Source organism: Mustelus asterias, chromosome 28, assembly GCF_964213995.1.
Source record: "Mustelus asterias chromosome 28, sMusAst1.hap1.1, whole genome shotgun sequence".
In the NCBI taxonomy this organism is placed as follows: domain Eukaryota; kingdom Metazoa; phylum Chordata; class Chondrichthyes; order Carcharhiniformes; family Triakidae; genus Mustelus; species Mustelus asterias.
Window position 1 is genome coordinate 8826728 of NC_135828.1, and position 18516 is coordinate 8845243.

Below are 18516 nucleotides of genomic sequence, written 5' to 3' on the forward strand. Positions count from 1 at the left end.
AATAATAAATCAAATCAAATCAAATCATGTCCTTGGGCAACTAGGGATGGGTAATAAATGCTGGCCAGCCAGCAATGCCCATGTGCCATGAATGAATTAAATAAAATTACCCAAAACATCAATAAAACAATAAAACATCAGAAAGCCCTCTGTGCACCCACACAGGAAACTGGAAACTTTACACCCTTTATTCTCTCTGTGGACAGCCATGAGCAGCCTTTCCCTGGTTTCTGTGGCTATGACTCATCTTTCATTCCCTCCCCCTGCAGTATAAATATCTCCCACTTTCTCTGCCTTTTAGCTTTGACAAAGGGTCATCTGGGGACTCAAAACATCAGCTCTTTTCTCTCCTTACAGATGCTGGCAGACCTGCTGAGATTTTCCAGCGTTTTCTCTTTTGGTTTCAGATTCCAGCATCCGCAGTAATTCGCTTTTATTTAGAAAGCCTTCTGAAATGGCCTCGCAAGCCATTCAGTTCAAGGGCAAGTAGGAATGGACAACAAATGCTGACCCAGCCAGCGATGCCCTCATCCTATGAATGAATTTTAAAAATGAATAACTTTTTGAAGTCATAATTTAGAAACTATGGCAGTTATTTTGGACAGTAAGAGTTTTAACAACACCAGGTTAAAGTCCAACAGGTTTATTTGGGAGCAAATGCCATTAGCTTTCGGAGCGCTGCTCCTTCGTCAGATGGAGTGGAAATCTGCTCTCATACAGGGCACAGAGACACAACATCAAGTTACAGAATACTGATTAGAATGCGAATCCCTACAACCAACCAGGTCTTAAAGATACAGACAATGTGAGTGGAGGGAGCATTAAGCACAGGTTAAAGAGATGTGTATTGTCTCCAGACAGGACAACCAGTGAGATTCTGCAAGTCCAGGAGGCAAGCTGTGGGGGTTACAGATAGTGTGACATTAACCCAACATTCCGGTTTAGGCCGTCCTCATGTGTGCAGAACTTGGCTATCAGTTTCTGCTCAGCGACTCTGCGCTGTCGTGTGTCGTGAAGGTCGTGAAGTTATTTTGGACTCAGGGAAACTCCCACAGTCTGCTCTCTCCACTCACGTTGTTTTGTTTCTTAAAGACTTGATTAGTTGTAAGTATTCGCATTCCAACCATTATTCATGTAAATTGAGTTTGTGTCTTTATATGCTCTGTTTGTGAACAAAATTCCCACTCACCTGAAGAAGGGGCTTGGAGCTCCGCAAGCTTGTGTGGCTTTTGCTACCAAATAAACCTGTTGGACTTTAACCTGGTGTTGTTAAACTTCTTACTGTATTTACCCCAGTCCAACGCCGGCATCTCCACATCGTGGAACTTGAACCCAGAGATTCAGAGGCAAGTGTGAAGAGCAAGAGATGTCCAGCTCTTAGACATGGAGACATGCACTCTTAAATGTTGCTTAAAAGCATTTCATAAATTTCTCAGCTGTTTACTCAATATTTTACTGCCTTGTTAATATTTATCTGAGCCAGACATGACTCAATGGGTAGGACTCTCGTTTCTCTGTCAGATGCCTGTGAGTTTATAGTTGAATTAGCTGGGCTAAGTAACTCAGAATATTTTATATGCACAAAGCCATATATGGTGGTGAATGATTCAGGAGTACATGACTTTATCCCATCCAGTTTCCTGTGCAAGTGACTCTAGCGATGAAATTAGGGGACATAATTAGCACTGCGGAAAAAAATCAGGATGTTTAGTGAGAATCTGTGCTATATGTAGGGAGGAGTGGGGGGGGGGGGGGGGAACATCCACTTGGGTCCAGCCAAAGTCTGTTCAACAGGATGGATCTCCTGTGTGACCATCTGAAACCTTGGAGTGCCCTGAATTTTATTTAATTATTATTTTAAAAATCGGTCCCATAGTTTTAGATTGAAGGCTCGAGGATTGTCTTACCTTCCTTGTGACTGGCAATGAATCCAGCCAGCCTTAGGACAAATTCTGAAGTGTCGGCTAGGGAAACAGTCATCCATTTTCTATCGTGCCTTGACCTTTGCCCTCCTATGCAGTCCCCTTGTTTTTTGTCATATGGTTGTTAACAGTTTTTTTAGTTTGTTTATTACTGTCACAAGTAGGCTTAGCAGTTGAAGGGGTTGCGGCAAAGAACCCTGCCGCAGCAGCAAATTTCTCACTTCAAGATGTTTAAGTTTTAAGTTTATTTATTATTGTCACAAGTAGGCTCTCATTAACACTGCAATGAAGTTACTGTGAAAATCCCCTGGTCGCCACACTCCGGCGACTGTTCGGGTACACTGAGGGAGAACTTAGCACGGCCAATGCACCTTTCAGACTGTGGGAGGAAACCGGAGCACCCGGAGGAAACCCACGCCGACACGGGGAGAACGTGCAGACTCCGCACAGTCAGTCACCCAAGCCGGGATTCGAACTCAGGTCCCTAGTGCTGTGAGGCAGCAGTGCTAACTGTTATGCCACCGTGCCACCCAGTGAGAAGAGGGTGATTAACTACCAATCTTGAATTTTTTATAAGATTTTGATAGACTCGATAGAGAGAGAGATTGTTCCCATTAATCTGAAAAGTTATAGCTCATGGAATGAAAGGGACACCAGCAATGTGGATACAAAATTGGCTGAGTTATCGGAAACAGGTCACGGGATACTTTTCAGGCCTGGAGGAATGTCTGTGGTGGAGTTTCCCAGCAGTCAATATTGGGACCTTTGCTTTTCCTGATTAATGTCCCCTAGCATGTAGGGGACAGTTTCAAAGTTTGCGGATGACACAAAACATGAAAACTTTGTAAGTATTGTGAGAGAGACAGCGTAGAACTTCAAAAGGACACACGGCAGGTTGGTGGAGTGGGCAGATAGTGGCAGGTGAAATTCAATGCAGAGAAGTAGCACAGTGGTTAGCACTACTGCCTCACAGCTCCAGGGACCTGGGTTCGATTCCCGGCTTGGGTCACTGTCTGTGAGGAGTTTGCACATTCTCCTCGTATCTGCGTGGGTTTCCTCCGGGTGCTCTGGTTTCCTCCCACAGTCCAAAGATGTGCGGGTTAGGTTGATTGGCCATGCTAAAAATTGCCCTTAGTGTCCTGAGATGTGTAGGTTAGAGGGATTAGTGGGTAAATATGTAGGGATATGGGGGTAGGGCCTGGGTGGGTTTGTGGTCGGTGCAGACTCGATGGGCCGAATGGCCTCTTTCTGTACTGTAGGGTTTCTATGATTCTATGAAGCATGAGGTAATGCATTTTAGTGGGAAGAACATGGAGAGACAATATAACATAAGGAGCGCAATTCCTAAAGAGGTGCAGGAGCAGAGGGACCTGGGTGGATGTGTGTATCGATCATTGTAGGTAGCAGGACAGGGGGAGAGAGCAGTTAATGAAACATACAGCATCCTAGGCTTTATTAATAGGGGTATAGAGTACAAGAGCAAGAAGGTTATGCTGAGCTTATACAGGACACTAGTTAGACCTCAGCTGGAATACTGCGCATAGTTGTGGGTACCGCAACTATAGGAAGAATGTGAACTCATTGGAGAGAGCGCAGAAGAGGTTTGCAAGAATGGTTCCAGGGATGAGAAACTTCAGGAATGAGGATAGATTGGAGAGGTTGGACCTGTTCTCCTCGGAGAGAAGAAGGCTGAGAGGAGATTTGATAGAGATGTTCAAAATCATGAAGGGGCTGGACGGAGTAGGTAGAGAGAAACTGTTCCCGCTCGCAAAAGGATCGAGAACGAGAGGGCACAGATTTAAAATGATTTGCAAAAGAAGCAAATGGGATGTGAGGAAAAACCTTTTCACACAGCAAGTGGATGGGGTCTGGAATGCGCTGTGTGGTGGAGGCAGGTTCAATTGAAGCATTCACGAGGGCGTGAGATAATTATTTGAATAGAAACAATGTGCAGGGGTGCAGGGAAAAGACAGGGGAATGGCACTAAGTCACGATGCTCATTTGGAGAGCCGGTACAGACATGATGGGCCAAATGGCCTCCTGCGCTGTAACAATTCTGTGATTCTGGTACGAGAAACAAGACCAGGGGCCAACAATATAAAACAGCAAGAAGTCAATAAAAACAAAATACTGCGGAAGCTGGAAATCTGAAAAAAAAAACACAGAAACTTCTGGAAAAACTCAGCAGGTCCGGCAGCATCTGTAGAGAGAGAGAGAGACAGAGCTAACCTTCCAAGGCAAATTGCTCCCTCAAATCGAAGCAGGGAGAAATGTGATGGGTTTTATGCCGTTTGAAATGGGGAGGAAGAACAAAAGGGAATATCTGAAATATGGTAGAGGGCGGGAAAGATTAAGTGACAAAGACGTCATGGTACAAAAGGCAAAGGGAGTGGCAACGGTTGCAGGAAAGAGACAAAGCATTTGTCCAGAGTGAGTGTAAAGGTCAGAATAATGGACAGCCCTGTCCCAAAGCAAAAACAGAAGAAATTGAGGAGGGATTTCAGGAGAAATACCTTCACCCAGAGAGTGGTAAAAATGTGGAACTCGCTGTCTTATGTTGAGGCGTATAATCTGGATTTAAGGGGAGGTTAGTTAGGGGAGATTAGCTGGTCCTGCTGATAGTTAGGTGGGTGACAGACTTAGACCTGTTCTGGACATTACCAGCTAAGGAAACAGATGAGAATCTGCCTTCATTCACCTCTAGGTGTGGGAAGAGAATTGGAATTAGGATAATTTGGAGATTTGATTTGATTTATTATTGTCCCATGTTTTGGTATGCAGTGAAAAGTATTGTTCCTTGGTGCGCTATACAGGCAAAGCATACCGTTCATAGAACACATAGGGGAGAAGGAAAGGAGAAGGAGCAGAATGTAGTGTTACTGTCAGAGCTAGCGTGTAGAGAAAGATCAGTTTAATATTTGATTTGATTTATTATTGTCACATGTATTGGGATACAGTGAAAAGTATTGTTTCTTGCGCGCTACACCGACAAAGCATACTGTTCATAGAGAAGGAAAGGACAGAGTGCAGAATGTAATGTTACAGTCATAGCTAGGATGTAGAAAAAGATCAATTTAATATTTGATTTGATTTATTGTTGTCACGTATTGGGATGTAGTGAAAAGTATTGTTCCTTGCGCACTATACAGACAAAGCATACTGTACATCGGGGAAAAAGAAAGGAGAGGATGCAGAATGTAATGTTACAGTCATAGCTAGAAAGATCTGAGGAAGAATGGGGAGGTGTGGGTGGTGGTAGGATGGGGAATGAACAGCACCAACTGGGCTGGGCTGAATGGCCTGATCCTGTGTATTTAATCTTTGGGCTAGCATAGCTTGAGTATTAGGCTGCCTCGCTTCCCCTTTAAACCCCAGCCTGTGTAATCAAATATTAAGCTGATCTTTCTCTACTCCCTAGCTGTGACAGGAACACTACATTCTGCACCGTCTCCTTTCCTTCTCCCCTACATACTCTATGAACGGTATGATTTCTATAGCGCGCAAGAAACAAAACTTTTCACTACATCCCAATGCATGTGACAATAGTAAATCAAATCAAATATTAAACTGATCTTTCTCTACACCCTAGCTATGACTTAGAAAAGTCTTAGAAACCCTACAGCACAGAGAGAGGATCGAGTCTGCACCGACCACAATCCCACCCAGGCCCTATCCCCATATCCCTACATATTTACCCATTAATCCCTCTAACCTACGCATCCCAGGACACTAAGGGGCAATTTTAGCATGGCCAATCAACCTAACCCACACATCTTTGGACTGTGGGAGGAAACCGGAGCACCCGGAGGAAACCCACGCAGACACGAAGAGAATGTGCAAACTCCACACAGACAGTGACCCAAGCCAGGAATCGAACCCAAGTCCCTGAAGCTGTGAAGCAGCAGTGCTAACCACTGTGCTACCGTGCCGCCCGTAACACCGTAACACTACATCCTGCACTCTATCCTTTCCTTCTCTATGAACGGTATGCTTAGACTGTATAGCGCGCAAGAAACAATACTTTTCACTGTATCCCAATACATGTGACAATAATAAATCAAATATTAAACTGATCTTTCTCTACACCTTAGCTATGACTGTAACACTACATTCTGCACCCTCTCCTTTCCTTCTCTATGAATGGTATGCTTTGCCTCTATAGCCTGCAAGAAACAATACTTTTCACTGTATACTAATGAATGGGAGGAGAGGAGACTTGGTCAGAATTTCTGGAGTGAGATTAAGGTGAGAGTGGGTGGGGAGGAACCTTTAATTTTTTTTTGCCAATAATTCGGTGGTGCCGGAAAGGGAGCTGGAAAATGGGGCTGAGATTAGCTGCAGTATGATGGAGTTTTGTTTTGTGTGCTGGGTCCCACCCATTCACTGTGAGTACTCTCTCTCTCACACACACACACACACGCCACTTCATTCTACCGCAGCTCTGGCTGTGTGTGTGTGTGTAGTCATTTTCCAGCTCTAGGCTCTTGCAGAACCCCGGGACGGGTCCCTTTCCTGTCTATAAAGGGTGGCAATCCCTGTCGAGATCTGGAGAAGGCTGTTTCATCCCGATTCCAGCCACCTCAGCGTGAGGAATCCCGGACTAGGATGTAACTTCAGAATGGTATTGGCTCCTGTATTCTTCACAATCCTGTATTACTGTTCCCTGGGCGCCGAGGTAAGATCGCGGCTGGATTAATCATTCTTGGGAATGGGATTAGATTTCGCTTGTACACATTTAAAAGGAGAGGGAAGTTAGGACTTAATTGCATTCTGTAATCTGCATCCCCTGACAAACCCTGTGTACCCTTTGCTCGCCCTATTGCCTTCCCAGTTTAGTCTGGTTTTAATCTTGGACCTGATCGTTTAGCGAGTGTGGAGGAGAGATGCTGCCGTTTTTAAACGCCCCCGAGAGAGAGAGGCAGACAGTGCAGCAACTTGCAACTTGAGTTCATTCATATTTTTCGTTGATTTTTCTTTATTCCCAGCTTGCAGAGACCCATCAAGCAAAAGACACCCATCTATCAGGTAACATGCTTTAAGCCTATTCCCGCCAGACTCTTGCTAAGACATCTTTTATTTATGTATTGTATTTATATAGCGCCGGGATGTCCAAAAGTGCTTTTGCAGCCAATTAAGTCCTGTTGGAGTCACTGTTGCAATGTTAATATAAAACATGCTAGAAAATATAAACAGACATTTCGATACCACAATTCACCAGACTTTCCCAGTAAGAGAAAAGCCACATTGTAAATGGAGATTTATTTAATTAATCTGCCAAACATTTATTATTCAAAATAACACTGTTCAAATTCAAGAAAGGTTGAATGCCTGGTTGAGTGTTTAGTTTGGACATGCGAATTGGCAGCCTGGTTAACCTTTCCTGTCATTATCACAGAGCTGGCTGGAATGATAAATAGGGGTTTTTTTTTTGCAATTCGACATGTTCCTACATTACTTGGATCTTCCCACCAGCAAGGAGTAAAGCTGGGTTGCTGCAAGGGCGGTTACTCGCTGCGAGCAATATTTTTATTTCTCCAAATGAAAGATCAAACAACTTCAATGATGAAATGCTTCTAATCGGTTGGAATAATATAATTCTGGGCGAGATTTTACAGATACACAGCATGAACTCAAGCGATTAAATGGTTCATTTGGGTTTCTGTATCCCTTTACACATATGCACGCACACACACACACACACATATGTACATACACACTCTCTCACACACACACATATACACACACTCTCTCACACACACACATATACACACACTCTCTCTCACACACACATATACACACACTCTCTCACACATACATATACACACACACACACACATATATACACACACTCTCTCACACACACACATATACACACACTCTCTCACACACATACATATACACACATATATACACACACTCTCACACACACACATATACACACACACATATGTACACACACTCTCTCACACACACACATATACACACACTCTCTCACACACATACATATACACACATATATACACACACTCTCACACACACACACACACACACACACATGTACACACACTCTCTCACACACACACATATATACACACATACATATACACACACTCACACACACACACATATATACACACTCTCTCACACACACACATATACACACGCATATGTACACACACTCTCTCACACACACTCATATATACACACTCTCACACACACATATACACACACTCTGTCACACACATACACACACACATATATACACACACTCTCTCACACACACACATATACACACACTCACACACACACACACACACACATATGTACACACACTCTCTCACACACACATACACACACACATATATACACACACACATATACACACACACACACACACACACACATATGTACACACACTCTCTCACACACACACATATATACACACACTCTCTCACGCACACATATACACACACTCTGTCACAAACACACACACACATATATACACACACTCTCTCACACACACACACACATATATGCACACACTCACACACACACACGCACACATATATACACACACATTCTCACACATATACACACTCACACACACATATATGTATACACACATATATATATACATATATATACATACACACATATTCACACACATGCACACTCTCACACATACACATATACTCCCTCTCACACACACACACGTATACATATACACACATATTCACATACACATATACACACACATATATACACATGCACACATTCACATACACATATACACACACACATATGCACACACTCTCACACACATATATAATATATATACACATACACATATGCACATTTTCACGCCCACAGATATGCACACACACATACACACACGCATATATACACACACATACACACTGACACACATATTCATATATATTCACATACAGACCCACGCACGTGCACACACATACAAAAACACACTTACGCATGCACATGCACCTAAACGTACAGAAACTTAGATTAATTTGCATCTGGAGAAGCTACTTCAGCATCAAAGTTTTCAATTTTTGAACATGAATCGATTGATGGTTCATTTGGGTTTCTGTATCCCTTTACACATATGCACGCACACACACACACACACACACACACACACACACACACACACACACACACACACACACACATATATACACACACACATTCCCTCCCCCCCCCCACACCCCTCGGCTGCATGCATACATAACATTCCCAATATTTGCTGTAGTGGGGGTGGAGCTGGGGGAGATCATTTCACTTCAAGAAATTCTCACACATCTTAGATATTTTGAGTCTGTCAAAAGTTTTAAAAATAAAAGAAAGGCTTACATTTATATATTACCTTGCATCATCTTGGGATATCCCAAAGGCTTTCACAGCTAATGAATTACTTTTTGAAGTACAGTCACATGTATTGGGATACAGTGAAAAGTATTGTTTCTTGCGCGCCATACAGCGCATACCGTGAATAGAGTACATAGGGGAGAAGGAAAGGAGAGGGTGCAGAATGTAGTGTTGCAGTCATAGCTAGGGTGTAGAGAAAAATCAACTTAATATGAGGTAGGTCCATCCAAAAGTCTGATGGCAGCAGGGAAGAAGCTGTTCTTGGGTTGGTTGGTGTGTGTCCTCAGACTTTTGTATCTTTTTCCTGATGGAAGAAGGTAGAAGAGAGAATGTCCGGGGTGCGTGGCATCCTTGATTATGTTGCCTGCTTTTCCGAGGCAGCGGGAAGTGTAGACGCAGTCAATGGATGGGAGGGTGTTTCCTCAAACTCAAATGCACCTTAAATTGGAGCAGACGGCATTGCTTTAGAACTGTAGCATTGTAAAATGAGGTTGCTTCATGTTGTCTCTGATACTCAGCTAGGCATGCTGAATGTCTGAAATTAGGCCAATCGAGATCCCCTCTGACTTGTACAGTGTTCAGGGCATCAGCCTCCGACCAGATGTGGCTCGAGGTAGGAGTTCTCCAATTTTCTGGGGTTGAGGGTATGGAATCTTGTTTATAAGAGTCTAAATATATAATTTTTGCATTATTGCAGTTTGGCTAAAGGCTATGGATTGAAACCCCACTCTACACTTGAGCACATGATCTGGCCTGATGCTGTGGGGCAGTACCGAGGGAGTGCTACACTGCTGCACTGCCAGCTTTTGGATGCGATGTTAAACTGAGGCTCCATCCTCCATCATAATAGATCCGGTAGCACTATAAGAACATAAGAACTAGGAGCAGGAGTAGGCCATCTGGCCCCTCGAGCCTGCTCTGCCATTCAATAAGATCATGGCTGATCTTTTCATGGACTCAGCTCCACTTACCCGCCCGCTCACCATAACCCTTAGTTCCTTTACTGTTCAAAAATTTATCTATCCTTGCCTTAAAAACATTCAATGAGGTAGCCTCAACTGCTTCACTGGGCAGGGAATTCCACGGATTCACAACCCTTTGTGTGAAGAAGTTCCTCCTCAACTCAGTCCTAAATCTTCTCCCCCTTATTTTGAGGCCATGCCCCCCCAGTTTTATCCACTGGGAGCAGGGAAATCCCCCAGTGTTCTGGACCAATGCTTCTCTCACAACCATCTCCACTAAAAATCGCCCGCTGTTCACTCATTCATTTGCTAAGTGCATGGCATTGCTGTTTAAAAATTGGCTGCCGTGCCTAAGTAAATAAAAATAGTGATTGTATTTCAAAAGGCAATCTTTCCATTGTAAAGCACTTTGGAACATTCTGAGGACATGAGAAAGCAATGTAAATGGGAAATTTTCATTCAAAATATTTCATGCCTTGTTTGATGTGGTTCAGCATTATCACTTAATGGAGTAATTTAATCTACACTGCGAGACACGTGCATACACTCAACATCTGGGGCAGAATTTTCTCAAAACAAATCTAAGTGTCGGACAGGTGAGAAAATGATAGATTTCCTCACCAGTATTTTCAGCAAGGTAACTAACATGAATTTACGGCACTCTGCAAAACAGGAGCCACCGTGCAAATCTCGCCAGTAAGGGGAGTGGGTGGAGCCTCAGCCCGCCCATGAAGCCGGCTGCTGAGCTCCTGGGGCGCCAATGCGCAAGTGCACTGATCTCCCAGTATACTGTGTGTATTACCCCCCACCATCAACCCAATCGCTGCCCGGACATCGCCTCCACCCCTCCGCCACCTCCCCCACCCCCCTTCCCCCCACAATTTGGTACCCCAGATATCGACCAACTGATCCCCGCCCCAGACATCACCTCCCCCCCCCCCCCCCACCCCCCAACTCCCCAATCACCGCCCCTAACCCCCCCGATCGCCACTCCATCCCCCGATCACCCCTCTCCCCAGGCTGGCACCGTTCCATGGAAATCACGTCATTCATATTGAAATCAAAGAGTGTGAGGCGGCAAAACAGGGCCGGCAAGATCGCAAGAGGGAAGAAACCAGGTATGAAGCTGACTTTTCCGCCTCTTGCTCTATCTGACCAGCTCACCGCCCCTATTGACCGGTGTGGTGAACCGGTAAGATCGCACCCCCGTTCTCTGTCCTCAGCTGGAATATTGTCACAGTTCCGGACACCACGTTTTAGCAAGGCAGTGAAGGCATTAGAGAGGGTGCAGAAAAGATGCATGAGAATGGTTTTCGGGATGAGGAACTGCAGTTACTTGGAAACACTGGAGAAGTAAGGACCATTCTTCTTGAAGAAGAGAAGGTCGAGAGGAGACTTGATTGGGTTAGTCAAGATTGTGAGGGGTCTGGGCAGAGCAGATAGGGAGAAATGGTTCCCATTGATGGAAAGGAGCGAGAATGAGTGGGCACAGGTTTAAGGTAATTGGAAAAAGGAGCAATGGCAACGTGAGGAGAAACTTATTCACACCGCGAGTGGTTAGGATTTGGAATGCGCTACCTTAGAGTGTGGTGGAGACAGGTAAAATCAAGGCAGTAACAAGGAGAATAGGATCATTATCTGGAAAGGATATATCTGGAGCCTAGAGGGAAAATTCAAGGGAGTGACATTAGGTGAGTTGCTCTTTCAGATGGGTATTGTGAGCAAGTCCCGTATCTAAGGAAGGATGTGCTGTCCTTGGAGAGGGTCCAGAGGAGGTTCATGAGAATGATCCTGGGAATGAAAGACTTGACGTATAAGGAGAGTTTGAGGACTCTGGGTCTGTACTCAATGGAGTTTAGAAGGATGAGGGGGTGGATCTCATTGAAACTTACAGAATACTGAAAGGCCTGGATAGAGTGGACGTGGGGAGAGACTAGGATCCAAGGGCGCAGCCTCAGAGTACTGAGATGAGGAGGACTTTCTTCAGCCAGAGGGTGGTGAACCTGTGGAATTCATTGCCACAGAAGGCTGTGGAGGGCAGGTCATTGAATGTATTTAAGACAGAGTTAGGTAGGTTCTTGATTGGTAAGGGGATCAAAGGTTATGGATAACGGGGTTGAAAAACTTATCAGCCATGACTGAATGACGGAGCAGACTCGATGGGCCGAATGGCCTAATTCTGCTCCTATATCTTATGATCTTATGAGCAGCACGGCGACGATAGCTGTGACCCTTCTATGATCTGCTGTAGAAGCTGTTATCCTTTTGGATTCAACACATTTCAGCTTTGAAAGATGATTCCTAGTTCTCATTACTTTTAAAACCCTGCATGTGTTGTGTGACTTGTTTCTCTACGTGTCTATGGAAATTCTGTTGGTATTTTGTTATGTTTGCTGAGGATGCAGAGGGTCCAATACGCTGAATCAAGGAGCCGTGAGAGACAGGCTAGTGTTCGTAACTCCCCACATGTTGAGTCTCTGTTCTCTCTATACAATGAGTGCTGCAAAAGTCTCTATTGGCTGGAAGATGGACTGCCCCTGCCTCCAGCTCATTGTGTCATTGGTGGCTCATTGGGTAGCACCCTTGCCTCTGTGTCTGCTGGTTGTGGGTTCAAATTCCACTTCAGAGACTTAAGCATAAAAATCTAGACTAGTGCAGCGCTGAGGGAGAGTGGCACTGTCTGGAGTGATGTGTCTCAGATGACGGGCGGGATTGTATGGCCTTGCTCGGGCGAGACCGGAAATCCCCGCCTGAGGTCAATGGAGATTTCCATTGTCGAAGCCTCGCCCACTCCGATTCCGTGGCGGGCAAGGTGGTAGAGTCCCGGCCAATATGTCTGATGGAGGCCTTGCCTGCCTGGATGTAAAGGACCACATGGCACTGTTTTGAAGAACAGGCAAGTTCTCTCTGCCCCCCCCCCCCCGGCCAATATTCATCCTCTAATCATAAAATCACTAAAACAGATAATCTGGTCATTACCACATCACTGTTTTTGGGAGTTTGCTGTGTTTCTTACATTACAACAGTACTTTAAAAGTACCTTGTTAACTGTAAAGGGCTTTGCGATGTCCTAAGGTTTTGAAAGGTGTATATAACAGCAAGTCTTTCATGAATTAGTTGACACAGTATTGCCAATAGATATTATGTGTAAAGAGAGAGCAGCGATGGTTAAAGTTTAGACACTTTGCATAAGGAATTGCAAGGGATTAGTCTAAAGTAATACATTCACGAACACCCTTTTGTGGTTGAAATGGCAAGTTCCTGGAGGCAGATGGCTAACCCACCCTCTTTAACAGTGTAAAACGGGTGTAGAAGAAACCTAATTTCTCGATCTGTCCCTTGTTTCCACAGCTGTTAACCGGTGCTTAGGCGGTTTCACTGAACTGGGTCATTATACCGGGTCAGTAACCTCCACTGTGACAGGGAAAGAGTGCCTGAAGTGGACAGAATTCCCAGACTATGTCCAGCAGTATCCCAACAAGCGCCTTGGCGACCACAACTTCTGCCGCAATCCCGATGGCGAAACCATCCCGTGGTGCTTCTACCGCAAGGAGACGGGGTCAATAAGCTGGTCAGAATGTGACTGCAATCACGGTAAACATTTTGCTTCTCTTTGCATTCAACGCGGCCATTAATACGGGTGGAAGGATCCCGTGACTGTCACCTCATGCTGATCTGGGCATGAAGGAAATTAAAATTGAAAGGAGGTCTAAGCCATGCTTTCCCCCTCACTGAAGGAATTAAAGTCTATGGCCAAGTTCTGTGAGTCAGGCCTACTCGCCTCCACTGCCACGGGGCGGCACGGTGGCACAGTGGTTAGCACTGCTGCCTCACAGTGCTGGGGACCCCGGTTCGATTCCCGGCTTGGGTCACTGTCTGTGTGGAGTCTGCACGTTCTCCTCGTGTCTGCGTGGGTTTCTTCCGGATGCTCCGGTTTCCTTCCACAGCCTGAAAGACGTGCTGGTTAGGGTGCACTGGCCGTGCTAAATTCTCCCTCAGTGTACCCGAACAGGCCCCAGAGTGTGGCGACTGGGGGATTTTCACGGTAACTTCATTGCAGTGTTAATGTAAGCCTTACTTGTGACACTAATAAATAAATACGAGAATTATGTGCATACGGTTTGGGAAGGGTTAGCAGAAATGTCAAATTCAATGGATAATTGAACGTCGAGTACCCCGGAATAGGATCTGTCAGGATGTTTAGCAACTGGTGTGAGAGCAGTTTTGAGTTTAGCGGTGGAAGGAGTTGCTGCACAGAACTCTGCAACCACAGCAATTTCTCACCTCAAGATGTTTAAGTTTATTTATTAGTGTCACAAGTAAGGCTTACATTAACACTGCAATGCAGTTACTGTGAAAATCCCCCTAGTCGCCACACTCCGGCGCCTGTTCGGGTACACCGAGGGAGAATTTAGCATGGCCGATACACCTAACCAGCACGTCTTTCAGTCTGTGGGAGAAAACAGGAGCACCCGGAGGAAACCCATGCAGACACGGGGGAGAACGTGCAGACTCCACACGGACAGTGACCCCGCTGGGAATTGAACCCGTGTCCCTATCGCTGTGAGGTAGCAGTGCTAACCACCGTGCCACGGTGCCGCCATTCCCCGCCACCCTGTTAATTTTCACTCTTTCGCCTCTTGAGGGTCTTTAAGCTGAACGTTCTCTGCTCCCTTGCTTTCATATCCTTTCTTTCAGGAGTATGTCTTGATGGTGTATTTCTCGCCGGGCATTTCTGGAAGCCAATCGAATGAAGATTCTTACCCCCTTCACTCCCTCCCTAATGGAGGGATGGCAATGGGAGCACCACTTGCTGCCAGCCTATCTGAGACCAGCTGTCCCAGTACGGGAGAGGAATCAACCCAAACATCTGAAACTGTCTGGCTCACCTACCCAATTCCTTCATTAGCCAAGCTAGTGGAGGTTTCCAGACCACTCGACTCAGTGAATCCTCTCTTGACCCGAGCGGACTTAATGAATATTGTTGCAAAGTTGTGTATATAAAGATGTACAGAATGTAAAGAAAATGCTTGGAGTTAAAAGCTGGTTTTGTTTCAATGCGTGGAGGTTTAAAATGCAAAGTACATCCAGACTGAAACATTTGTACCCAAAGCCAGGTAGCAGGGTCACCTTGGTAACAGGCTTCAGGCATTTGAATGTTCGAATTTTGCCCAATCAATTTAAAACAAGCACTCAGCTACCAAGAACCTGTGAGATTTGAATTTGATGGTGTTGAAAACATCAGACCAATCCTGCTGTAGGAAATTTGATAGGTCATCACAGGTATAAAAGAGAGAAAAACAGTTAGTTAGTAACCGCCACCTCCCAAGCCGAGAGGGAGAGACCAGCTCTCCACCCTGCCTTCTAACCAGCAAAAGGTACCAAATTTAAAAGAACTCACAGCCAGAGGGAATCCACAAAAGAACATCCAAAAAGTTTCTGAAAGTCACAAAACCTGGTTGTAATTTTTTTTGGTTAATGAATGGGTGTTGTATTTATCTGAACAGCATTCCAGTAGAATCTTATTTTATTCGGTATGTTACTTGTTTAGTTAAAGTTCCCAGTTAGTTAAGTAAATAAATTGCTAAGTGTTCATGTTAAAGTGAGTGTCAGGTATTTCTGTTAGTCAACCACTAAACCCCATTAAAGAACAGTTCACACCTTCCCACACACTTCTAACAGATTCCGAGGCGAGGTATCTCCACTGTGTGGAGTTTGCAAATTCTCCTCGTGTCTGCGTGGGTTTCCTCCGGGTGCTCCGGTTTCCTCCCACAGTCCAAAGATGAGCGGGTTAGGTTGATTGGCCATGCTAAAATTGTTCCTTAGTGTCCTGAGATGCATAGGTTAGAGGGATTAGTAGGTAAATATGTAGGGATATGGGGGTAGGGCCTGGGTGGGATTGTGGTCGGTGCAGACTCGATGGGCCAAATGGCCTCTTTCTGCACTGTAGGGTTTCTATGATTCTATGTATCCCTCTTTGGGGGATTTGGTGCTATGTCTTAAAGGGGAACAACCCCCACCCGCGTCGTAACAATATGCACAGGTGGTTCAGGAAAGCGCTTGGGGACTGAAAGTGAGATTTATGGAAACAATCGAAATTTCAATTTGAATTTGACCCTCTGGATCAGCCTGGCTGAACACTAATGCAGTCCACACCAGCCTGTGTTGCCAACACATGCGCAATCTCAAAGGTTTACCTCAAGCTTATGGTCGAATTGCTTCTGCAAATGCCCTTCAGCCTAAACCCCGGACAGGCAAGCGGTGCATGGGCTGCAATTATGTTGTGGCAGCAGCAATGCATTAGAGATTTGAGACCAGGTGGAGCTGCATTGGTGCTTCTGGAGTTAAACAAATAGAAACATAGAAAAACTACTGCACAAACAGGCCCTTTGGCCCACAAGTTGTGCCGAACACATCCCTACCTTCTAGACCTACCTATAACCCTCCATCCTATTAAGCTCCATGTACTCATCCAGGAGTCTCTTAAAAGACCCTATTGAGTTCGCCTCCACCACCCCTGACGGCAGCCGATTCCACTCGCCCACCACCCTCTGTGTGAAAGACTTACCCCTAACATCTCCCCTGTACCTAGCACTCTAAACCTGTGTCCTCTTGTAGCAGACATTCCCACCCTGGGAAAAAGCCTCTGAGAGTCCACCCGATCTATGCCTCTCAACATCTTATGCACCTCTATTAGGTCTCCTCTCATCCTTCGTCTCTCCAAGGAGAAAAGACCGAGCTCCCTCAGCCTATCCTCATACGGCATGCCACTCAATCCAGGCAACATCCTTGTAAATCTCCTCTGCACCCTCTCAATCTTTTCCACATCCTTCCTATAGTGAGGCGACCAGAACTGAGCACAGTACTCCAAGTGGGGTCTGATGAGGGTCTTATATATCTGCATCATTATCCCCGGACTCCTAAACTCAATCCCTCGATTGATAAAGGCCAGCACACCATACGCCTTCTTAACCACCTCCTCCACCTGCGGGGCCGATTTCAGAGTCCTATGGACCCGGACCCCAAGGTCCTTCTGATCCTCTACAGTACTAAGAGTCTTTCCCTTTATATTGTGCTCCTTCATCCCATTTGACCTACCACAATGGACCACGACGCACTTATCTGGGTTGAAGTCCATCTGCCACTTCTCCGCCCAGTCTTGCATCCTATCTATGTCCCTCTGTAACTTCTGACATCCCTCCAGACTATCCACAACCCCACCAACCTTCGTGTCGTCGGCAAACTTACCAACCCATCCCTCCGCTTCCTCATCCAGGTCATTTATGAAAATGACAAACAGCAAGGGTCCCAGAACAGATCCCTGGGGCACACCACTGGTGACCGACCTCCATTTAGAAAAAGACCCATCTATACCCACTCTCTGCCTCCTTTGGGCAATCATGATGTGGAGATGCCGGCGTTGGACTGGGGGAAACATGTTGTGCGGCTTTTGCTACCAAATAAACCTGTTGGACTTTAACCTGGTGTTGTTAAACTTCTTACTCCTTTGGGCGAGCCAGTTCTGGATCCACTGGGCAGCAGCCCCTTGGATCCCATGCCCTCTCACTTTTTCTAGAAGTTTTGCATGGGGGACCTTATCGAACGCCTTGCTAAAATTAGAGAGCACTCCTTTAGCTGGGAGATGGAAAATTGCAATGTGGTTGCACCAGTTTATTATGCTGCAATTAGTTGTGGGTTAAGACGCATTTGGAGAATTTTAGCGGTTGCATAAGTGTTTCCAACACTTTCAATAACTGGTTAGAGGTGTTTTTTTTCTTGGTCTGCCTAATACGCACCAATTTATTTTGATTAAGGACTTGTTACTTCTCAAAGGACAAAAGGCTGTTCATAGTTTTCTTGGATTTTTAAGGTGCCGTCCGATTGAGTGGAGGAGCCAGCCCACACGAGGGGAGGGTGGAGTTGCTCTACAATGGACAATGGGGCACTGTCTGTGACAAGAGTTGGGATGATAGAGATGCCAGTGTGGTCTGTCGGCAGCTGAGCTTGAGGTATGAACGTTGGAACAATACATCCAGCAATTACCCAGAACATAGCAATTATAGCTGTTGCCAAGGTTACATTAAACCTCTGTGGCGACGTATAGCTCTTGGCATCATACTGTTCAACACTTAATCATTTTAAAGGCAGTTTTTGCTCTACCATGGCAGGAACTGCTTGCATCAGTTTTGAGCCATGTCATTGCTGGCTGGTCAAGATGTTGCTAGATTTGCATCTTTGATCGTTGC

The 18516-nt window shown here is 45.4% G+C and overlaps 1 protein-coding gene across 3 annotated transcripts in view; it reads left to right on the forward strand.

Annotated features, from left to right (window-relative positions):
- Nucleotides 1–6362: 6362 nt before the first annotated feature.
- LOC144480210 (neurotrypsin-like) overlaps nucleotides 6363–18516 on the forward strand; it is a 55029-nt gene continuing 42875 nt past the window's right edge. For all 3 annotated transcript variants that reach the window (XM_078199431.1, XM_078199432.1, XM_078199433.1), the window contains exons 1-5: nucleotides 6363–6467; nucleotides 6524–6597; nucleotides 6908–6947; nucleotides 13622–13864; nucleotides 18141–18279. In XM_078199431.1, the coding sequence (XP_078055557.1) occupies nucleotides 6541–6597; nucleotides 6908–6947; nucleotides 13622–13864; nucleotides 18141–18279 (479 nt within the window). In that variant the 5' untranslated portion in view covers nucleotides 6363–6467; nucleotides 6524–6540. The remainder of the gene's footprint in view (nucleotides 6468–6523; nucleotides 6598–6907; nucleotides 6948–13621; nucleotides 13865–18140; nucleotides 18280–18516) is intronic.